Below are 24,576 nucleotides of genomic sequence, written 5' to 3'. Positions count from 1 at the left end.
CCAGCGGCCCTCCTGCATCCTGGCGCCCCGGTCCTCACCTCTCCTCCCAGCTGCAAACTTGGTGAAGGGAAAGGAGCCTGGTGGCAGGCCAGCGAGCTGAGTTCCAGCCCCTGTTCTGCCGCTCTGTCAACCCTTGGAGACTTCTCCTTCAAGGTAGCAGGAGGCTGTCTGCTCGGGTCAACTTAGGGTTTCTCCCGCGTCTCAGCCCGGCGGCTCTGAGGGCGCCCGCGGCGAGGGCGTGCCCAGCGGTCTCGCCGCAGATCCCGCGTGAAACTGCCCAGTTCGCTGAGGAGGCTGCTTACCGCAGCTGTCCCCACCCCCATCCCGCAGTCCCTTTCTTCCCGCTTCTTCTAACTTGGAAAAGTGAAGCCCCTACACTTCAAGCCTCCGCTAAGTTCCCGTCTGCACCCGAGGCCGGGGAGCTGCTTCCCCGTCCCTGGCTGCCAGAAAAACCAGTCTCCAGTTTTCTAACTTTACGCTCCTCTGAGGGGAATTCTGAGAACTCTGCGACGGGTCTGACTGAAACGTGAGAAGACAAAGCCTGTCTAATCAGTGAACTCCGACGCCTCCACCCGGCTCGTAGCGCCCAGGCCTTCTCCGGCGAGCGCACGCCGGGCGGGTCCCAGAGCTCGGCTTTCTCACGCCAGGATTCCGCGCCCCGAGGCTCGCGGCGCTCGAGCCGCAGCGCCCGGCAGTGGGCGAGCCGAAGTCCAGGTGCCGCTAATTCTGCTCCGGCCCGCACAGGTCTGAGGAAGTCAGGGCGTGCTCACAGCGCGGCAGCCTAGCGCAGCGCTCGGCCGCCGGGAGGCTGAAGAAAGGTCCGCGCTGGGCTCGCAGCCCTTCCTGCCGGCCTCCCCACGCCGGCCCTCGGCTCCCCTCGTTTCCCGCTCCCGCCTCCTCCCGTAGACTGCCAGGCGGACCCAGCCTGCCTCTCTCTCAGCCTTCACTACCGGGTCAAGCGGCGGAGGGAGGGAGCGGAGACAGCGGCGAAGCGGCTCCCCACCCGGCGCGCGCGTGCCCCTCCTCCCCCTCCTCCCCCTCCAGCCCGCTCCCTCCTCCTCTGCCCTCTGCCTCCTCCCCTGTTGCCAGTACAGTACAACTAGTACGCGCGCACACAGACACAGACACGCGCGGGCGCGCGCGGACCCTGCCGCTACCACTGCAGCTACCATGGATATCAGCTAACAACACACGCTCAGGAGCGCGCGCGCGCTCCCACTCGCACCACGCAGGAGTGGCCCCCGGCATCCTTACCCTCCTTCCCCACCCCCACCCCACCCGCTCCCCAGCTCGGCTACTGCTCGCTCTGGCTGCCGCCGCCACCGCCGCCGCTGCTGCCGCCACCACCACAGCTCTCTTCTGCTGCGGGGCCACAGCCTTGAGTGTCATTCAAGGGACAGCACAACCTCACCCAAGCTCTCCTACCTCTGCCCAGCCGTCCCTGTCATCCTCCCCCTTCCTCGTCCACACTCCATCCAAAGAAGAGGGAAAGCACCGAACAGAGGCGGGAGGAAGGCAGTCTGCTCTTCTCACCTCCTAGCCCCCTGGCTCCTTCATCCTCATTCTCTCAGCACCAACTCCCCTACCCCAAAGGAATCCCTCAGGAGCTGAGGCGACTCACCCCACTGCCATGTCCAAAAGCTTGAAAAAGAAAAGCCACTGGACTAGCAAAGTCCATGAGAGTGTCATTGGCAGGAACCCGGAGGGCCAGCTGGGCTTCGAACTGAAGGGGGGCGCCGAGAATGGACAGTTCCCCTACCTGGGGGAGGTGAAGCCCGACAAGGTGGCCTATGAGAGCGGCAGCAAGTTGGTGTCTGAGGAACTGCTGCTGGAAGTAAACGAGACCCCCGTGGCGGGGCTCACCATCAGGGACGTGCTTGCCGTGATCAAACACTGCAAGGATCCCCTCCGGCTCAAGTGTGTCAAGCAAGGTGAGCGCAGCGGCTTGCTCGGTTCTTGCCAGGAGGCTGGACCGCTTCAAGCGCGGGGCATAATGGAAGGGTGGGCTCGCGTGTGGAAGGGGGTGTGTGTTGTGCGACGGTGGGGTGAGGTCGAGAGAGAACCGGCAGAGCAAGTGGGCTTTGCCGGGGTTCCGAATGGGGGGCTCGGTGGAAGGGAGGGGCGGATTGCGGTGGGGCGTGCAACTTTGTTTGCGCAGTTATCCCCTCCCCTTTGGTAGGTGTTCGGCCTTGTGTGACCTCGGAGGTGCAGGCGAGCTCCCGGGGCAATTGAATGTGCGTCAGCGGCACGGCCCGCAGTGGATGAAGAGCTTTTAGGGAAGGAAGGAAGGAAGGAGGGAAGGAAGGAAGGGAGGAAGGATGGAAGAAAAGGAGGGAGGGAGAAAGGGGAGAAGGGAGAAAGGGGAGGAAGGAGCAACTTGAGGGTGCAGCGGCATCACCAGCAGGGCGGGGAGGAGTAGGGGGTGGCGGGACGAGCAGAGAGCTGCGCCCTCCGTCTCGGGAGCTGGACTGAAGACGCCTTGGGGGAATCCCTGAGCCACTAGTTGACAAAGAAGGGACGGGGCAGATTGCTTCGGGCGCTTGGACGGGTCTTCCTTAACTTTTTCCCTGCCTCACTCCCCTGTCCCCCTCCCCCGCCCACGATCGTGTCATGTGGGCACCGCGCGTCACGTGCGCACTGACTAACCCGGGCGCTCACCCGGAGCTGGCCCGCGGGAGGCGGTTCGCGAGGAAGGCGCGGCACTAGCAGCGGGTTCTAGCGTTGGGGGTCAGGAGGAGAGACGTGGTTACCGGAATGTTCTTTACTATGAACATTGGGTTGAGTGGAAGTTCTCTGTGGTTGGACTCCCCTCTGGCTTCGGATTTGGGCAAAGGGGGGAGGGGGGCGTGTTTCTGAGGAGGAGTTGGATGGAAAAGCCAGCTGGTTACAACTCAGGCTCGGTCAGCTCCAACCTGGTTTAGATGAGGCTCAGCTGAAGGCTGTGATGGGCTGTTGCAGAACTCTCTGTCTTTGCCTGAAAGAAAATTATGGTCCGTAGGAGGGAAGAGGGAGATAAAAGTTTCTTGGAAAGAGGACAACTTTAGCTCGAATTAAGTAGTGTATCTTTGTTTTCCACGTGGGATTTCATACATTTTGTAGCTCACATTCGCATCTCGTGTGTGGCGTCTATGTATATGTGCACATTCACATCAATCTAAAGGTTTCTTGTTGGTGATACATTGTTTGTCCCGCCTCATAGATGGAATTGAGCTGTCATTGCCTGCATTTTGAGCGACCACTTAATCTTACTGCATGATCAGCTGTCAGGAAACACTCTTCGGGGGATTTGAAACACTCTTAGGGAGCTATTCTTCTCTATAAACCAGTTTTAAAAGTAAGCCACTGAAAAATGAAATCTCAGTCAAAATTTCTTAACTGTAAATTGCCATACAAAAAGAGTTTTCATTGGGGATTCTTGAGTATTAGTAGCTGATGACTTGAGATAGGCTAATGTGAACATTGACTTGTAGGTCAACATAGCTCCATACTGAATGAAACTGAAGAATATGAGTTTGGTAGGAAGGCAAATAGAGTATCTTACTATTTTTCAAGATGACATACCAGAGGCTCAAACATAGGCGTTCATGTTAACATATTTGATGTCATGGTACTATCTTGCAGCAATAGATATAAATGTAAGGTTTTGGTTTTGAGTCCAAAAATCTACTTTACAATTGATGACCATGGTTTTGTTGGCAACAAGGTTGGTATTTGTAGTGGAAAGTGGCTGCAAACCTTAAGGCATTGTTAAGTTGGACTAATGATAATATCCTAATGAGAGAGGTGATTGTCCTATTATAGTTTATAATTATTACCACATTTTAATGTACTCATTCTGAGCACTGCATCTTGAGATGGACCTTCCCAAACTGTAACTCTAGCAGCAAGACAAGAAAAGAAAGAAAGGGAGATTGTTGGGTATTGTCAGTCTATTCTATAAAATCCAGTGGAAAGACTTGGAAAAGTGAAAGCATGAAAGCTATCATTAAATCTTGAAAAGCTATCAAGTAAGAAAAGGAATTCTGACTATCCTGTGATACTCTATAGGGTCAAACTAAGATGAATCTATGAAAATTTTTAAAGGATGAAGCATCTTTACTTTTATTAAGACGATTCTAATAGAGCTTTAAAAAAAAATCTGTGGACTATATTGTGAACTCATGAGCCTCCATCATTGTGAGTGTTTATGAAGAGGCCAATGACCACATGCCATGGATTCTTATGTAAGATGGGTACCTGGACTAGATCTCATTTAAATCCTTCCATGATTTGATCCAAGGTAGTCTCTGATACTCAACTTCTGTGTTAGATTTTATTTGGAAGATTACTGTTTTTAGAACTCATGGCATATACACATATAATGTGATATATTTAGGGAAATTTTCTTTTCATTCTGTGTTAACCTTCAGTTCTGCGCTTCACTGAGCCATTGATGATTGATGTTCATAATGATGTTCACAGAACCCCAGAGGAATCTGATTAACCTCCTGAATCACTAACCAAGGAGCAAAAATAATTGCTTCTTTTAGCTTTTGTGGAAAATATAATCCTCTTTTATATTCTTCTATGTATGGTGATTCATATACTATTCCCCTGTTGAAATCTTTCTTTCCCTTGTCAAATAATAATAGGTTTACTTTATCATTGTAAGCAAAGTGAAAATTTCAGAACCGTAGATACCGTGCCTGTGTGTCTTGGGTTTCACTATAGATTTCACTCGCTGGAAAAATATTTAGAAACCCTTGGCTCAGTAGTCTTATTTCTAGAGAGCCAGTAAACTAGCGTAACTGAAAAACTTAAACATGGCTTGTTTAGCAGTTGTATTTTTAAAATATTAATGAGATAGTTGATTTTCGAGTATTCAAACGTTGGGTATTATACAGAAACTACATATATAATCAGGTAAACTGAGGCAGATTTTGCAAAGAAAAGAAGTTTGAATATAAGAATATTGATTAAAAAGTGCACCAGGTAAAATTGCATTGTTTAATCACTTTTTATTTATGTGCTTGGCTAATTTTATATTACAGTTGTTATAAGATTAAATTATCATAATTTTAAAAGAAGGTGAACTACCAGAATTTTAAGACACAGTAGACAAATAGATGTAGTTTTTCTACATTGTATAAATGTTTTCAAAGCCATTTTTGAAAGCCATTTAATTAAATTCAGGGGATTTCTTTTCTAATTTAAGCTGCATTTAATCCACACAGTGATGAGTCACATATGAAAAATATCCTTTATTGTCACATCCTATTATTATTTATAAACTATGGCTTTTTAGTTTATAATAATAAACTTTCCTCACCAAACTAGTTAATCTAAACTAGCACTTCTGTTCTGCGATCTCATTAATGCAGTGGATGCAATTGAAGGACGTTTCTTGAGTGATTTTGAGATCTGTGCTGAAGAGCTAAAGGTTTTTTTTTTCTTTTCTTTTAAAATCTGCACTAAAGTTCACAGCAGCCAGTTACATAGACCATTGTGTCCTACATTCCTAGCTACTGCATCTAAAACCACATGGGGACCTACATAGCCTGAACTTATTTTCCCGTTTAGGATCTCACGATGGAACATAAAAGACAAAATGTTTTATAATTCTTCCGATGTAGGAGAAGGGCCAAGTAAAGCCTTTGAAATTCAGTTCTAGAGAAGATGTACATTGCTCTCCCTCCTATTGCTCCTTTCAGAGATGCCTTCAAAGGAAAGAAGATCCAAATTTATTGAGTCATGCTTTCTTTTTGACTGACTTCAAGGTAGTATCATAGAGTTAAACCTCTATGCTTCCTTTATTTGAAAAGCTGAAAACAAATTGTGTCAAATTTTCTCCAAGATTGATTTTCCTCCATAGAAATTTATGTACGTGAATTTTATTGAATTGTTTAAACAATTTGATCAGTTAATTTTTTTAGGATAAAGTATCTTTAATGTTTTGGAACAAGGTTAATGAGACACTTATCTTTGGGCATAATTTATGGGGGATGCTACTTTAGTTTTTCAGTATATTTTTTAAATGTACGTAGTTTAGGTAGTATGACCTTGAATGCTAAATATGACTGCTTTTTGTATGTGTTTGTTTTGAATGAGAGTAATCTTGGGGTGAGATCACAGCTAATGTATTTAAATGCCACCATTTCTGCTCTTAACATTTATACGGTGCAATCTTTTGCCATATTTCTTATGCTCACTTTTCTTTTTAGTTGCTTGAAATTCACACATTCACATTCATAATGAGCAAAAGGTTTTCACATTTGACAACCCTGACTGCTTGTAGTTTAAACAATGGCTTTCAAATGCATAGCAGTTCCTGGCTGAATCATTTCCCTCAAGAGTTGTGATAGTGTAGCCATTAAATGTAGTCTCCCAAGTAGCCTGTCTGGGTTTGAATCCTGAGTATGCCACTTAGTATTGGCTATATAAACAAGTTGTCTAGCCTGGGGTAGTAATAGTATCTTGAGAATATTAAATAAGATGTATTTAAATGATGTAGTGTCTGGCAGATAATAAGCATTATGTAAGTGTTACTAAATGTTATTCCAAGCATACTGGTCATTTTGAGCTAGTGACATGAAATGTTTTTAACTTTCAAGATATTTTACACTTATTTGAAGACTAACTGAAAAATAGAAAATGATTGACTAATTAATACTATGAGTAATTTGCAAGTAGTAGTCTTCTTTGAAGAGCATTAATGTGAAGAGTAATGTCATTAAGTGGAATGGAACATGTTTTCACATTTTAAAAATAACTCTCACTGATACCATCTTTATGTGTAAAGATCTGTTTTATATTTATTTTATACTCTAGCCATAGTTTTTCCCCGGTTATTTATTCCCTTTGTACCCATATCTCTTCTCCTAAACAGTTGGTGAATATATTGAATCAGTTACTCTAGGCTTGACAAGCACAGAAATCCTATTCGAATTCACTAATTTAACCTTAGGAATTTATTTATACTTCTTGCATGCGACTATTAGATGGTAGTATAGTGGGGTTTTTTTTATAATCATATTTTATTTATTTATTTTTGGCTACGTTGGGTCTTCGTTGCTGTGTGTGGGCTTTCTCTAGTTGCCATAAGCTGCTTTTCCTTGCGGTGGCTTCTCTTGTTGCAGAACGTGAGCTCTAGGTGCACGGGCCTCAGTAGTTGTGGCGCACAGGATCAGTAGTTGTGGCTCGCAGGCTCTAGAGCGCAGGTTCAGTAGTTGTGGCGCATGGGCTTAGTTACTCCGCAGCATGTGGGATCTTCCCGGACCAGGGCTCGAACCCATGTCCCCTGCATTAGCAGGGGGATTCTTAACCACTGTGCCACCAGGGAAGTCCCGACTATTATCATGTTTTAAGGCAGAACTTTTATTTCTTAGCTAGAGATCAAGACCTCATAAAGAAGGGCAATCACGAAACAGAATTAATTCTTAAGTGTTCACAGTCAACCATGTATAATAAGGGAAAATACACCAAAATTCAGCAAAAAGTTTACTTTGCATCTGTGAGCACGTCAGCAGCTCAATATAAATAATTCTCTATATTAACACTTTAAAGATGAAGGATTTACCATCAGCCTCCCCCAGTGAGTTTAGCATTTCAGCTGACTTAGTCCCTTCTTAGAATTCAATAGGACCATCTACCTTGAAGGTCCAGTGCCCAATATTAATTTTTGAATTTTATTTTATTTACTTTTTTATACAGCAGGTTCTTACTAGTCATTAGTTTTGTACACATCAGTGTATATATGTCAATCCCAATTGCCCAATTAATCCAATATTAATTTTTAAAAATCTTTCTAAGCTACAATCTGGCTATTTATCATGATAAGAAGCATGGGATAGGGTCTTACAACTTGCTTAGTATTGTGACTCTTTAATTATTTATTCTGTTCTAGTCCCAGCTCCCTCTCTTCTGTTTACAGAAAGGACTGATGTGAAATTTACTTTAAAAAAAGTAAATTATAATTATTTTGTATAGATAATTTAGTAATAGGTTGATAAGTACTGATTTTACATAGACTTATATAGGGATATGCATCTGCTTAAAACTGTTGTAAAATACTCATATTGTCATAGGAAGTTAATAATTGCTTCTGTTATTACATTTCATTGACATGTTACTCTATTAAAAAAGACTCCATTTGGAGATTAATTGTTTACAAACTTAAAAAAATTGTTTAAAGTTTAATATACAGTGTTGTCTGCTTTGGATAGTCTAGAAGTAACAGAAAAAAGTTTCCTTTTTTGACAACTGATTGAATATTAACTCAGATGCATCCAGTGCATCTATTTTCAAGGATCCAGTAGGTTAATGATGGATATTTTAAATGAATAATTAGATTTGTTTCAATATTTAACATATTTTATGGCTTGTTTTACCTTGGAAAACATTTCTCCCTGTAATTGTTACACGAATCCATGTCCGGCTTTGTGTTATTTTCAGTTATTTTGGTTTACTTAAAAAAAATTTCACTTTTATGGCAGTCATCATATATCCAATAATGGCCCCAAACAAATATGTGACAGAAGAAAGAGTAAACCTTTATAGTGTGAAGTAAAAGATATTGATTTTTCTAATGATAAAATTTGTGGATTAATGTTTTGAACCTTTTAACTGCCTTTAGTGAAACTTGTGCATATGAAATCAGAGATTTTTCTATAAATAGCCATGGGTTTAATTAAGTGACTGTGAAATGAAATAGGAAGAAGCAAACTTGTTTAACAAAAAGTGTATATTTTATTTATCTATTTTTCATATTACATTGTGTTTAAAGAAGTTTCTTAAAACATGAGTTTCCCAAATGTTACAGTGACTTATTTATATTGCCATGGATTACAGGTAGCGTAGGGGCTGTTTGCACTTTACATTGCACTTGAAAGATCATAGAGAATGTCTCAGTAAAAATGTTAAATGCAAAAACCAATTATATGTATTTTTAACACTTATTTATCATTTTATAGGTGAGCAATGGTGCTTATCCTAGTATTTTGTATCACTGTGCACAAGAAGGTGCATACTTAGCTGGAATATATATTAATTCAAGGATAACAAGTGCTGTAGAAACCCACAGATTAATCTAGCAACATACCCTAAGCTTGTCAAAATCTGATTAGCTGGATTGCAAGCACGAGCAAGTTTCAGAGATATGAAATGTCCAATGTTGCATCTGTGAAGCATTATGATCAGTCCACAGTTGAACCCAGTTTGCCTTTCTTTGCAGTCTGTGCTATAAGGATGTTAAAGCAACTCTTTACTAGACAAAGTTTCTTCAAAAAATAACAAGCATTAATAGAGACAATAATATTTGACTATAATTATTACTGTGATAAATATCACTACAACATACTACAATATATAGGTGTATCAAAGTAGCATGCTGTACACCTTAAGCTTATACAATGTTACACGTCAAGTTTATTCAATCAAAAAAATAACAAGCATTTAGGCCTAAAGGGTCACAAAAATCTCCCCAAAATTGTGGCTTATTTCCAAAAGCACCCTGAACGTGAATAACTGTAATCTTGCCTTTCCGGCAAGTCAGGTACTTAGTGGATGGCCATTTTGTTAGGACTGGGGCTTTAGACAGAAGGTGATGCCTCTATGGAAAAGCAGGAATATTATCTCTTACCCATCTGCAGTTAAAATACTAAAACCTTCCTTCTTAGTATTTTTTCTGAAACATTATCTCTAACATTATCTCCTTTTTCTCTTTGGTTGGAAGTAACTTTTCTTTCCTTTTCTTAAGTTCAGTGTGGCAGAGTCACTCTAGTGAATAGCAAATTTGTTCTCTTCTGCTTCTTTGTATACATGGAACACACACACACTTTTGAAACACTAAGGTTAAATGCTAGTTTTTTTACTTTTTGTTTTTTTTTAATTTATTTTTTGGCCACGCTGCGTAGCATGTGGGATCCTAGTTCCCTGACCAGGAATTGAAACCTGCGCCCCCTGCAGTGGAAGCACGGAGTCTCAACCCCTGGATGTCTAGGGAAGTCCCTCAATGCCAGTTTTTAAATCAATGGTCCCAGAAAGGCATTTATGCATGTGAGGATACAGTCTCACTTTAGTCAGAGTTACATAAAATTATTCCATGTGTGACAAATCTAGCTGAAAAGCTTACATAGGTACCCATAAATTTCCAACTGTGAGTGGTATTTTTAACCTTTATTAGTTTTGATAACGGGAGACCTAAAGACAGCGAAATCAAGTGCCCAGATGATTTCTGTATTTCATATATATTAGTTGTTAAGAAATGATAATAAGAATTTGATAGTTTGGATTTTAGTTACTTTTATTTACATCACCAAGTGGCTGGTGGCCAACAAATGCCTAGGATAATGTCCTAATGTTAATGTAGCAAAGGAAGGGGCAGAGATAAGGGGCATGCTTATTCATGAACTTGATAACATATTACAGAGTAGTTTAAATTGCACTGGTTTAGTTGTCTCAGAGTAAAATAAGAGGACTGGATCCAACATGCTTTGAATATGTGATATATTACAATTCTGAAGAAGTGATCATTTAAAAATAAGTTAAATGATGCCTAACTTATAAGTGTTTAGCTAAAATACAGGTACTAGTGTTGCTTTACTGAGAATTTGAAAATGTCAAGAAAAACTAAGCTTAATTAACATGGGTCCTAAGAGGTTTTGTTATGAAGTGGAGATTATAATTCGAATTACATTGATGTTTTAATTTAAAGCCATTTTCCTTATGTCCAATTAATTTGCTTTGGAGTATCTATATATGAATTTATAAAGTACATATATACCATAAACTTTACTAAGAACTATTTAAAATTTATATCTTTTTAATTTTCTTTTTTTTTTTTTTTTGCGGTACGCGGGCCTCTCACCGCCACAGCCCCTCCCGTTGCGGAGCACAGGCTCCGGAGGCGCAGACCCAGCGGCCACGGCTCACGGGCCCAGCCGCTCTGCGTCACGTGGGATCCTCCCGGACGCACAAACCCGTGTCCCCCGGCAGGCGGACTCTCAACCACTGCGCCACCAGGGAAGCCCCAAAATTTATATCTTTGATAGCCCTAACAGTATGCTAACTTACTACTGTGAATCAAGAAAATATCCTTTTATATTCTCATCCCAAGTCTCCCTTTTAAAATTAATTGGAAATTCTTCATTGTCTTAATGTGAAGAGTATCATGACACCCTTTATCCTTGGGGAAATTGACTCTTTTAGCATTGAATAAGGAGGTACTTTGCTTTCATTGAATATGCTTTCATACAGACTTTAGAAAGTCACAGAGTTATTAGAGACATTGTTGGTTGTCTACCTGGAATGCATTTTTTATTTTCCCCCTCCCTTCATTCCTTACTGAACAGAACGCCAGTTTTGTTCAAGTATCCACATGCTGATGTGATGCTATGCCATGTGTTTCATATTATGTCAGCCTTATCCCAAGGGAATGGACTTAGACTAGTCTAAACCAAGCATGGTAATTCCATCTCTTTGCCAATGATTGTTTTAGGAAATGGCTTATAACCCAGCTCTAAGTAATGAAAAGTAAAGTGAAGCCCCTTGGGGACTTTCTGAGAGACTTCTTAGTACTTAAAATAAGATCTAGGACAGATCTATTCATTTTTCAGTCTATGGAAGTTGCTGTACATGGAGGTGATACCTGGGGCAACTGTAGCCATCTTGTGATCAAGAGGAGAGTGGCCAAAGGTGGAGCATGGCAGAACTGAGTGATATAAAGTTACTGGCTCCTTGAATAATGAGCCCCAACTAGTCCTCTCTTAGGACTTCTTGTTATTGAGCTAACAGTACACAAGATATTTTAAGCCATTTGGATTGGGTTTTCTGTAGTTTGAGGCCAAAATCTTTTGATTGATATAACTGTAAAATGGTATAAAAATAAGTATTTTATTCCTATTTTATTGTTTTGGGGAGCACTGGTGAATATACCTTCAAAACCAGAAATCTATTTGAAGAATAAACCAAGATGTATTTTCCTGCAACATAAGCTCAGTCAAATTCTAGGTATGTCTCTATTATCTCATTCAGTTTTGCTATGGTTGGACCTCTGTTTTAAATTCCAGAAAATTGTGAGCATTCAGAAGTAAAATATGTGGGAACACAAATTTATTTTAACATTATCCAAAACAGAACATAATCAAGAAAGCAAACCAGCTACAAAAATATACCCACCAATGCGTGCCAGAAATATTTTGAAATATTTTTGGAATTATGGAGTGTTTACAAATGTCTATGCCATTGATCCAGGAGTGTATAATTATAAACTGACTCATCAAAAATGTTCCAACACCATTCTTCCAGAGCTAGAATTCATCTAGTTATTATTCAGTGAACATTTATTGGTAACCTATTCTCTATCTAGCATTGAACTAGGGACTGGTGATAAAAAGATGAATAAGACTTCATTAAGACATTGTCTGCATCCTCAAGTAGTCCATCCTGTGGTATGTCTATGTGATCTGAGTTAAAAATCATTAAGGAGAAGGTTCTTTCATTACATAATGGATAGCATCCTTTATGTAATCAGAATAAAAGGTAAGAAAAAACATTTTGGAGAAGAAATATGAGTTAGAACTTCTTAGTATTCTACACTATGGAATACAGTTCAAGTAGTTACATGGACTCTGTATATATTTTAATGTTGTGCTTATGTTCTAAGCACTGTGCTAGATAGTGATTGTAGTAAGGTGTGTAAATCTTGATCCTGTGCCAGGAATTTCACAGTGCAGTATATAGTTAAGAGCATGGAACTCTGGAGACAGACAGATGTGGATTCCAGTCACAGCTCTACTCCCATGCTAGCTGTGAATTGAACAAGTTATTTCACATCTCTATACATCAGTTCCATCCTTTGTAAAACAAGTATCATTACAAACCTACTTTACAAAGATGTTATGAGGAATAAATATTATAATGCCTATAGGATGCTTAGCTTAAGGCCTGGAGTACAGTCTAGGCTCAATACTGTATATATAATGTATATGTATATATTTCACACACATATATTGTTTGATGTTATAATTACCATATATACTGTATGTTAATATTCAATTTGGTTTAACAATTACTATAAGGAAGAATTTTGAATGGAATAAATATTTCAGAAGGTCTATGCCTAGCAGAAGGGTACCTGGTCTCTCCTGAGGTTTCAAGCAACAGTTCATGGAGAAGAGAATACTTCACTAGGAAATCAGGTGAGAAGCGTAGGAGGACCCTTCTAGAGAAAAAGGCAAGGAGGCATTGATATTGAGAGTTTCTAGGAATGTGATAAAGAAGAGTTTCTAAGTACTAAAGTCTGGAATTTAATATAGACAGTAGTAATAAATGAGCTAGGGCGGTTAGATTGGGCTAAGCTATCGTATAGAACTGAATGGTGAACCACTGAGTATTACTGCTTTATTATTATTAACATCGTCGTTAATGACAGGTGTTTGTGCGGTGCTTATTATATGTCAGGTAGTGTTCTAAATACTTTAAGTAAATGTTAATTGATTTTACCTCTACAAGGTAGGTACTATCATAAACTCCATTGTGGATAAGAAAATGAGCTCAGAGAGATAAAGAAACTTGCCCAAAGCCACATAATAATTAAATGAGCCAGGATTTAACCTAGGTACTATCTTAACCAGTATGCTAGCTTGCCTCTGTGTGTTAGAAAGGTTTTAAGAACAGGATTAAGAAGGTCATGTTTGTGCATTGTTTTCCCAGTGAGGGCAACTGTAGGCAACATTTCATGGAACACATGTAGGCAATGAAGAAACCTAATTAAAGGAGGTTGACGAAGGAGGCAGGAAGACCATTCAGGAGGCTATAGATTTACCCAGAGGAGAGGTTTTGAGGTCTTGAACTAAAATAATGAGGGTAGGAATGGGAAAGAGAGGTCTGAGGCAAGAAAACTGTGGATGGTAAAATTGTCAGTACACGTGATTGTATGGGGACAAAGAGAAAGAAAGGAGTCTTGCTGACTTTCTGGTGTCTTTTAGGTGGTGCCAATCATTATAGAGACTGGTGGCAAGATGTAGATGTGGAGAGAAGGTAATTCCATTTGGGATATGTTTAATATGAGGTGTGCAGAAAGAATTCAAGTGGTAGACATCTGAATATCCCATGTCTAAAATTCAGAAGAGTGAGTGGGGCTGAATGTGTAAATTAGTGAATATGAGATTATCCAATGAGAGAAAATAAAGACAAAAAGAATAAGAAAACACTGTGGCATCTACGTTTCAGAAGTCAGGGGATCCCAGGAAGGAAACTAAGACTGTTATCAGAACAGTCTTAACACTGAGTGAGTGGTCAGCACCATGGTTAGAAAGATGATGTCTGTAACATTTCCATTGCATTTGGCAAAAATGGAGGTCACCTTTGTTTGGTGTCATTTCATTGGAATGGGTGGTGCAGAAGAGTTCATGTCACAGGTTTGAAGAGTGAATAGGAAGTAAGAAAATGGAAATAGCACGTGCATCCCACTCCTTCAAGAAGTCTGTTTAGTAGGAAAGGTAATGGACAGTTATCTATCTAGGAGATGCATGTTAAAAGAGATAGAGGTGTTTGTGTGTGTTTGTGTGTGTGTGTGTGTGTGTGTGTGTGTGTGTTATGATGGAAGAGACTTGAGCTTGAATTTCTGTATTTGTCACATAAATACATGTTTTTCATCAATAAAAATATTGTAGCAAATTAAGATCCTTTGATTAATTGAATAAATAATTATTTATTATACTTCTGTTTTGTGTCATGCTAAAGCTAGGTCCTGGCATTAAAATAGTAATGGTCAGACCCTACCTCCCAAGACTACAGAGTAGAAGGAGAAGCAATCACATACAAAGCTAACCTTAAAACACTGAGTTTTAGTGGAATGGTACAGATATAAACATACTGCTTTTAGAGCACAAAGGAGGGAAAGGAAGAAGCAGAGGAATATAATGTAAGGAGTGTGGATCCTGGAGTAAGAGGACTTAATTGGATTCCAGTCCCAAGTTCATTGCTATCATGTCCTTATGGGGCTATTAACTTTCTTTGAGCCTCAGTCGCTTCATATGTTATAGAATGGTTATTAGAATCCAAGAAGGTAATGCCTATGGAAATGTTTTCTAAAACTTTAGTGTAGCTTAGTTGGAAATGTTATTACTTAAGAGATGGAAGATCACTGAGGGTGTGTGTATGTGTGTGGGGGTGCTTCACAGCATAAGGGATCTTTGAAATGGTCTCTAATGCATGAGTGGGAGGTGGGGAGGTGTAGAAAGCAGAGAGGAGAGCATGACCAAAGGTGGGAGAGGGTGAAAATGACCCTCCTGTAGAGAGAACTAAATACAGGTCAGTGAGGCTAGTGAAAGGGGTAGCTAAGTAATCTTGATACCAACTGAGGATTTTTCCAGAAAGGAAACTTAGAATCATATCAGGGAAGGTATTAAATGAAAACCTAAAGAGTTTGGACATTATTCTCTAGGTGAGTAAAGCCACTGAAGGTATCTGAACAAGGGAAAAGCATAATCAAAGTGATTGGGGTTTTTGGTTTTTGAGGCATAGGGGCAGGGAGGAAATGTGGTGTGAAGTATGTATTGAGTGGAGAAGAAAGTGAGAGCAAGGCCTAAGGTCTGGAATCAGCGGTGGGAATGGAAGGACATGAACTGGAGACATATTATAGAGGCAGGATGGATAAGGATTTATATCCAAGTGATTGGGAAGTAGTGGTGAAGAGGAGGCAGGAGTCAAAGATAACTGCCCTGGGGGTGGGTGTTCAGAGTAGATGAAGATGCCATTAACTACAGATGTTAAAATTTAATCTACAGTAGAAGTGGCTGTTTTAGAAATCGAAAATTGCTGTCTTGGACAACTATGGAAGAAGCAGCATGCTATTTTCAGCATATTTGACTCTTAGTGAATAAGTAATATTATTATATTCACCAGATATTTATCACTGGTTTTACTTAAAACAATTTAGACTAGGCCTTGGAGTTGGAGATAGTGAGTTAAAAGAATAAAGTTATAAAATGACCTATTTTTCATTTTTAACAGATTTTTTTATTTCATGTTGCTTCAATTGAAACAGTGAGTGGAAAAAAATGAGTGCCTGGGAATATAATATGTTTGAGGTTCCTGGCAGATGGCACGTTTCTGATGTTCAACAGTTGTTGGTCACATACATCTAGAGCTCACAAAATTGCTGGAGCTGCAGATTAGAGAGTTGAGTTATGCTCTTTTTATGATGGTAGCTGTAGCCCTTCAGGGAGCTCTGGTCCCTTTATAAGAGCATTGAGAGTGAAAGGAGGCCAAGAATGGGAATTTGAGGGATGCCTGTATTTAACGGGCCTGCGTATATAATCTTCTTTACTTAGTACTTCTAACTTAGAGGGTGGGTGTCGGGGGTAGGGGGGAACATAAATCTGTAATAACGTACAAACCACTTTTTAAATTGGGTTCTTTATAATACGTATCATATAGGATACATTTATTATATAAGGATTTTTAATGTTAATGTATCACTGTTAAGCACTAAAGATAATGTTTCTAGCAAGTCATATACAAACAATAATAGTGGGAACTTTGTCTTCAACAGTGCTGCCTTTATCTGCTGTATGTTTTTAGTTTTCATTCAGAGATCACAGAAGTAAAACTGCCTCATTTTCTGGTTCTGTGAGCTGCTATTTTGAGACCAAGATATTTGACCATTGATGTAATATTCTAGGCTATATTTGGAGTAAACCTTGAAAATCCAAACTCTTCTCTAAGTTTTACTAGGAATTCTTCATTGAAACTATGTTTGTAATGAATTACCTTCTCTGTCACATAAAATTATTCAAATGTTTCCACATGGCAGTGGTAGGACTGTGCATATTTTTGCGCACTCAAAATTTTATCTTCTTTCTTTCAGGTATCTTCTCTAGTTCAAGGTCCCAGAAATGAAATATGAAGTATTTTGAACTGTATGTGGTATATAATTTTGGTTATAAATGAAAAGAATGGCATATACATCTCAAGATCTCAAGGTTCATTTATTTTATCCACTATTGGTACGTGAGAATTAGATCCAGAGCCTCCTGATTCTTAGTATCACAACAAAATATTTACTCATTTCTATTTGCTATAACAATGGTTGGCTGATAAAGTTGTCAAATATGTCACTTGCATTAGACCTCGAATTCATCCAGTAGGGACAACATCTAATTTGTGTTTATTTCCCTAGTACTTGGAATGTTGCCAGAAAATATGTAGAATGTTTAGGTAACATTTTGAATGGATGAATGATAAAGGTCTTCTTTCCCTGTAATAGTTGATTTATTTGAAACATTATATTTGTCAGGGTTCACCAGAGAAACAGAACCAATAGGAGACATATATATGTATATATGAGGGGAGAGAGAGAGAGAGAGAAAGAAAGAAAGAGGAAGATGTTTTTTATAAGGAATTGGATCATGTGTTTATGGAAGCTGACAAGTCCCAATATACGCAGAGTAAGTTGGCAAACTAGAGACTAAGGAAAGCTGATGGTGTAGTTTAGTCTGAAGACCAGCAGACCTGAGACCCAAGAAGAGCTGATGTTTCAGTTTGAATTTAAAGGCGGGAAAAAACTGATGTCCCAGTTCAAAGGCAGTCAGGTAGGAGTAAGAAGTCTCCCTTACTGGGGGAGGGTCAGCCCTTTTGTTCTGTTCAGGTCTTCAACTGATTGGATGAGGCCCACCCACATTAGGGAGGGCAGTGTCCTTTACTCAGTCTACTGATTTAAATGTTAATCTCATCCAAAAATGCCCTCACAGACACAGCTAGGATAATGTTGGACCAAATATCTGGGCACCCTGTGGCTCAGTGAAGTTGACACATAAAATTAACCATCAGCTACATATAGAACCTCTGCCCATAATTAACAAACATTGGTAAGTATAATCATTTTAGTTTATAGCTATATCCTTGAAAAATATTTTTAAACATTTCAAATAATTTATTTTTAAATATACTCACAGCTCTTTATATTATGCTGTGGTAGATTTTTGGCAACATGATCACTACCTACCTCATCCATTATGAGACTAATTTTGCTAAAATTGTTATTTTTTCCTCCAAATATGCCCTATTTTGTTCTGAAATGCATTCTTGCCCATCATTAATCCAAATCACAAAATTTTCCTAGTGTATCATTTCCATCCTTACACTGAAACTTGTGAAAGGAATCTGTTTCTGTTTAATTTAAAAGTTATGTGTTAAATAGTTTAACATATGTAACATATATAACGTATGCTTACTTGATTTAAAATAGTATGAGCCCTGTAAAAAGCCAGGTTGCTCAGTTGATTACCCATCAACATCTGAGAGAGTTTAGCTACTAATAATTGAGGCGGAATGACACTGCCACAGACCTCCAGTATTAGAAGGTAGCTTAGAAGGTTAGTTAGACGAAGAGATCTTCTTTGTTGGGACATTTAAATTGGCTCTTTTGCTCCAGCAGGGAGATTTTCATCTAGGAGGAGAATTGTTTCAGGCTGTTCTAGGGGAGAAAATTGCTCTATTTGAGAACTAAGGAAAATGTAGAGGTGGTAGATTAAGTGCTACATAGTAAATTAGTAATAAAATGGTGTTCATGTCCCATCCCTTTAAAAACATCTTTAAATGGTCTGAGTAATCAGAAATAAGAGCTCAGTCAAGAAAACCACAGTACACATTTTTGTACTATGAGTATTTTCTCCTTTTCTTTTTTCCACTTGATATTTTGATGTATTTGGTTGATAGGTAAATCAGTAAATTTTCTTATTTTTCAGTTTAGGTATTCATGTGACATTCCCTGAAGTAATTCATGTTGAACTTGAAAGTTCATGTTACATAGCCCTGCAACGTAAGCATTGTTGAATTTACTTAGGGGCAATTAATAAAAAATATTTAGTAATAATAACAAAACCTGCTAGGTTATATTGACCACTTAGTACATTCCAGCCACATGTACTTTCTCATGTGACCAGTGTATTGAACAGGTTGGACTCAAGGGGTACAAACAAGAAAAATTAATTTTCCTCTCACCCCTGCTTTACTAAAGACCTCACCACCCCACCTTATAATTGTTTTTGCTTTCATGTAACAGAATAGTCTCACTTTCAGGTATTAAAAAATGTAGTCTGTTCAAAATATTGTACAAACTTTAACCTTGCATCCAATCGAAAGGTTCTCCTCTCTTTTGAGCTTAATCTTGATCAAGAACTCTGGAACCCAATAATGAAAAAAGTGTGATCTGTTTCTTTGCTTTATTTGCTCCACCTCCATCCACGCTCTACCTGTCTCCACTGAGGTCAGGTCAAAGGAGGACGAAAACTTCATATTTCCTTGACTCATCATGTTGTGGAAATTCAGCCACATCTCTTCATGTTCCAATATCATGGGCAGCTCCACCCAAGTTCCCACCTTCAGGATTCTATGGCAAGAAGTGGGCATAAATCCCTGTCTTTATGAATATCCCCAGGCTTATGAGAAAACCTTTCAAGTTCATCCAAGAACTCTTTCAGAGTTTGCTTATGGGTAGCAGCATGGGGCAACTATGACTGTTTCAAGAATTTAACAAGCAGCTAGTCTGGGAGTAATCCTCGTGAGTGACCACTTTCTTATGTGCAGCACAGTCTGAGAAGGAAGGTGAGATGACACTTCATTGTCTATTAAGATTCCCTTCAAGGAATCTTTTTTGTGGAATCTCTTTTTCAAATACTTAGTCTTCTCATCTGGGCTATTGGGAGTGATGGTCTTTGGACTGGTTTTACCATGGATATAATTGATAACTTGCTTATTTCCCATTGTCCTCAGCTATGAAGCTACATTCCGGAAAAACAGGAAAAGTCCCACTTCACATCTAATTACATTCATTGAAGGCTCACATTAACTCTATGAGGAAAGTGATATCTATCATCTCAGTTAAACCTGAGGAAACTGAAGCATGAAGTTTCATTACTTGCCCAAGGTCGCTCAGGTTGCCCAAGGTCACTCAGTACTAAATGGCAGCCTGACTTAAAAGCCCATACTCTTATCCAGTTTATTGTGTTACAGAAACAGGACAGTCTAGAGAATTAATGATCCAATACCCTAGATGGGTGCCCAAAACTGCAGAGCAGACAGTTGTTAATACCTAAATATTGCGTCACTTTTCTAGTTCTGTTTCCCTTTCCAAAACTTCAGAATTTCTGTTAGAGGAGACATGCATTTCTTTTCTTTCTTCCTGTCTTAGAATGATTCAGACACTTCAAAATTAATCCCTAATTTTCATGTTGAAATCATAAGCATCTTAGAAGTGTTATAATATTTCTTATTCTGCTGTCTCAGTATTGCATAGCATACATCATTGGCAACTATAAAAATACTATAACAGGACTGTGTTAAAAGACAAGGAGAAACAAATTCTACAAACGACGAAGAATTTAAAATGCCCTTAACAGTGTTTTTATGCTTTCTGAAGTTTTTAAACAAATTTTATTTTGTGAACTTGAAAGTTTATTAAATTATCCCTTTATATGAATATTTTTTTTCAGAGATCAAACATTTCTTATTTGTCTTCTTCCTTACCCTCTAGGAAATTGTTAGTCTTACTGCTACACTTGACATAAATCTGCTGTTTGTTTACACTCAGTGGCATCCAGATACTTTATAAATATTGCATTTCCAAAACATATCTACTTGTAAAATGTAAACTTGGGGATTTGGCTCCAAAGAACTTTCTTATCTCAGGTGTTTTGTTCTAGTATGCTCATGTGGAGCTTATATTTAGTATTGGTTGGGTTGCAGATTTATTTCATCTTGCCTAGCAGGATCAGCTATTTCCTTCTGCTGGTTCCAATTATTATGATTATTTCCAGCCTGAGTGAAGTTTAGCAAAAGCAAATATAGAAAGGGAAAGAAAAGAATAGGCTATTCCCTTAAGCTAACATTCAAGCTTATCAGTCTTAATTTCACTGCAGAAACCATTTATTAATATTTGGAGTTAGCAATTTAATATTGATTTTGGTCTTCTTTGGTGTTCCAGACATAAACCCAAGTGTGTGCAGGGCACAGTTTAACACTGTAACATAGTATGGAAGATGCCATTTCCTTGCCTCTGACAGATAAGGCTGTTGTCCTTTTCTGTTAGAGAAGCTAGAGGGAAGATGGATTTGTATTGGTTGAGTTTTGTTGTATTCCTTGCACGTGTAATATATGAAAAAGTAGAGGTTATGAGCACATATGTGTTAGTACATACATAGTAAACAGTATTTATAATTAGTTGTCTGATTACATACTTGGGGTCATTTTGGAGACTATTAAAGTATTTTTCTTGTAGTCTGTGCTTGGGGCCCCAGACATTCGTGTGGATTAACGTTGTGGAACTGACAATTGTGTAGGAGTCGAGAAACTCATTCCTATAGGCTGCTTTCTTCCTCCATGTTTCTTTAGTAACTTTGTGGCACAAAAACAATTTTTCCTCTATTCCCAAGGACACAAAGGGTTTGATAAAAAACCTCTAAGAACTTAACTCATTCTAATAAAGTTGCCTGAAGCTTTTATATGAACTTGAGGATTCAGTGGGAGTGGAGAATAAGGTCAATAAAGACATCAAATTAGACACTCACTTTGTGAAGTCACCTCTCTGTCATTTGTTTCCATACAGTCCTAATTGCCAAGGCTAACTAAAAATTCTGCAAAGCCTTATTTTGCCACTATGAAGGAGAGAAATGACTAAATGCAAGAGACAGCTATTGATGTACATTTAAATTTTAAATTAGAATATTAAAAAATTAAACCTAAAATTTCCTATTTAGAAAATAAGAATTTATGTCAAGTACACAAGCATTCTTTGCAATAAATATGCTTGCCTCTTTAGAAAATTTTCTTCTATTTTTAATCCATTTAGCTTAAAAACAAAACACATTTTTCTAATTTTCTGAATAGTGTTCCCTGATGGAAACATTGTTTTATTGGCTAACATCATCTTTTTAAAAAAAATTTAATTAATTAATTAATTAATTTTTGACTACGTTGGGTGTTCCTGGCTGCGCGCGGCCTTTCTCTAGTTGCGGCGAGCGGGGGCTACTCTTCGTTGCGGTGCACGGGCTTCTCATTGCGGTGGCTTCTCTTGTTGCAAAGCACAGGCTCTAGGCACGCAGGCTTCAGTAGTTGTGGCACGTGGGCTCACTAGTTGTGGCTCGTGGGCTCTAGAGCACAAGCTCAGTAGTTGTGGCACATGGGCTTAGTTGCTCCACGGCATGTGGGATCTTCCTGGACCAGGGCTCGAACCCGTGTCCCCTGCATTGGCAGGTGGATTCTTAACCACTGTGCCACCAGGGAAGTCCAACATCATCTTTTTTTATTTAAGCTTTTAAGTGGATAGCATTTTTGTTTTAAGTTATAACTCCTATTAAAAAAAAACACATTAACTTGAAAATAATCTTTAAGGCCAGCTGCTGAATCCTCTTGTTCATTTGGTAGACTTGTGACTCTACATTCAATAAGATTATTTCATTATTACAGAAAAGTCAATTCTAATATGTGAAAAATATAGGATTCTCCGATAAACTTATACAAAGAGCTTTTCCAACTTTATTTTGCCTGCGTTGCTAACTTCCAAAAAAAAAATACCCACAAAACTCTACTGAAGGTAGAGAGCAGAAAATTTTTTTCAGCAACATTGTAAATTTTGCTAAGAAATATAGAGAAATCAAAACATTGCTTTTGATTTATTGACTTGTCAGTAGGCTTATAGTACAGTGTCTATGTCCAAGATTTATTATATATTGAAATAATTTGATTTAATTCAAACAAAATGAAAACATAGATTGAAAGCTGTTCTGTGGAATAATTTTTTTTAATGAAAGGTGGTGAAGCACTTTTCTGAATGGAAAAATATGTCCTTAATATAGAAGCATTGCAGATGTGGATTTGGTTTTCAGGATATTTACACAGACTTGTGGAGTATATGGAACTTATAAACAGGTCAATTCTCTTATATAGCTACACATAGCCTACTTTTATTATTGTTTTTATGATTGATAAACAAAGCATGCTTAAAAAGGTTTTATGTAAAACATATCCAAAATGCCATCTAAATATTTAACTATTGGAAAATATAGAAAACTAGATATTTTTGTGTTCTTAAAAGTAAGCTTTCCAAGGGATATGCCTTGGGCTAACGTGAGCAATGACAATTACATATTTTCAGTGGAGTATTAACTCAACTGAGTTATCATCCAATATAATCCAATAAAGAGATGCAGTACTGATATCTTTTCAGTTGCATGTTCATTTTGCTTTGCACTCAACTTTGAAGATTCTGATTGTTCCTAGACCAACAAGTAACATGAAAATGGTGATGATTATAATTTTGAATTTTAAAATTGTATATTCAGTGTTAAATCTAGGCATTTTAACCTTCTTTGTGTATTTATAACTTGCCAAGAATAAAGATAGACCAAGTTGTTAATAAATGATGATATTCTAAATCATCCGATCATACCAAATAAACACCACGATGGCAAGATGATAATTCTTGGTAGTGGTCATAGGATATAGAAGCCATTGTTACGGGACTATAACAGATTTAAGGTGGAATGGATTCAAGCTGGAGTGGTTTATGGAAGTAGTATTTCAATTTAATCTCAACTCTATTTCTATAAATATCCAGATTATTATATTTTCCTCTGAAGAAAAGATTTCTTTATGAATTGTAAAGCCAGATTTCTCTGCCTATTGTTGTTTATTGAATTTATACAGGTATATGTTCAGACCTGATTTTCAATCTGAAGCTGTCAAATTTTCACATAGTCTTCTCTGACTGGAACCAGTCCCATGTTTTCCAGCTGCTCTCTGTACATTTCCACATACATGCTATGTTTCATCCCTTTAAAAATCTAAATGTCAACTTGGTTTCCATTTTAGTAAGTTGTACCTCCTGGTTTCTCAGTTTCTTCTAATGGTGCCTAGTTAGATCTCTGTTGATCCCTAGTTCAACTGAACTGGAAACTTGGAAATCCATGCCATCCATCATTTTTTCTTCTGACTCCTTAATCAGTTTAATTTTGTCAGTTAGGTCTTGGTAATATTTCTTGTACTTGTTCTTTGCTTTCCTTTTCCTCTGGCAGTGCTCTATGTGTGCCCCTTCATTTCATATGTCCGTACTAATACCATAGCTTCTAATCTAGTTTCCTGCTTCTGATCTAGTTTTCAGCAAGTGACTACCAGATTAATCTGCCTGAAATAGCATTCAGCATCATACTTCTCTTTCTACTGTTCCCTCCCCCCTTAGTAAATTACCTGTAAAGGCTTAACCTAACATTAAGAACATCCCATAATAAAACCTAACAACCTTCTACATGTGAGACCATTACCCTACAGATACAGTACATCTGAGGCATGCTGAAATAGTTCAGTTTTATCTCCATCCTTTTGCCCTTCCTCAGTCAAGAATATTTTCCTTTCAGTTTTGCCTGTTTTGAATTTCTGCCTGGTTCTTTTTTTTTTAATTAATTAATTAATTTTTTATACAGGAGGTTCTTATTAGTTATCTATTTTATACATATTAGTGTATATATGTCAATCCCAATCTCCCAATTCATGCCACCACCACCACCCCCTGCCACTTTCCCCCCTTGGTGTCCATACATT

The 24,576-nt window shown here is 38.8% G+C and overlaps 1 protein-coding gene and 1 long non-coding RNA gene across 9 annotated transcripts in view; one reads left to right on the top strand and one right to left on the bottom strand.

Annotated features, from left to right (window-relative positions):
- LOC137228920 (uncharacterized) overlaps positions 1 to 876 on the bottom strand; it is a 320,233-nt gene extending 319,357 nt beyond the window's left edge. The window contains exon 1 of the long non-coding RNA XR_010945406.1: positions 39 to 876. This is a non-coding gene — a long non-coding RNA (uncharacterized lncRNA). The remainder of the gene's footprint in view (positions 1 to 38) is intronic.
- Positions 877 to 1,614: 738 nt separating this feature from the next.
- Positions 1,615 to 24,576, top strand: part of MAGI2 (membrane associated guanylate kinase, WW and PDZ domain containing 2) — a 1,357,470-nt gene continuing 1,334,508 nt past the window's right edge. For all 8 annotated transcript variants that reach the window (XM_067746035.1, XM_067746031.1, XM_067746038.1 and 5 more), the window contains exon 1: positions 1,615 to 1,931. In XM_067746035.1, coding sequence (XP_067602136.1) covers positions 1,631 to 1,931 — 301 coding nt within the window. In that variant the 5' untranslated portion in view covers positions 1,615 to 1,630. The remainder of the gene's footprint in view (positions 1,932 to 24,576) is intronic.

The sequence above is a fragment of the Pseudorca crassidens genome, chromosome 8 (assembly GCF_039906515.1).
Source record: "Pseudorca crassidens isolate mPseCra1 chromosome 8, mPseCra1.hap1, whole genome shotgun sequence".
Classification (NCBI taxonomy): Eukaryota; Metazoa; Chordata; class Mammalia; order Artiodactyla; family Delphinidae; genus Pseudorca; species Pseudorca crassidens.
Note: the sequence above shows the minus strand (reverse complement) of the source record. Positions and strands in the feature narration are given on the sequence as shown.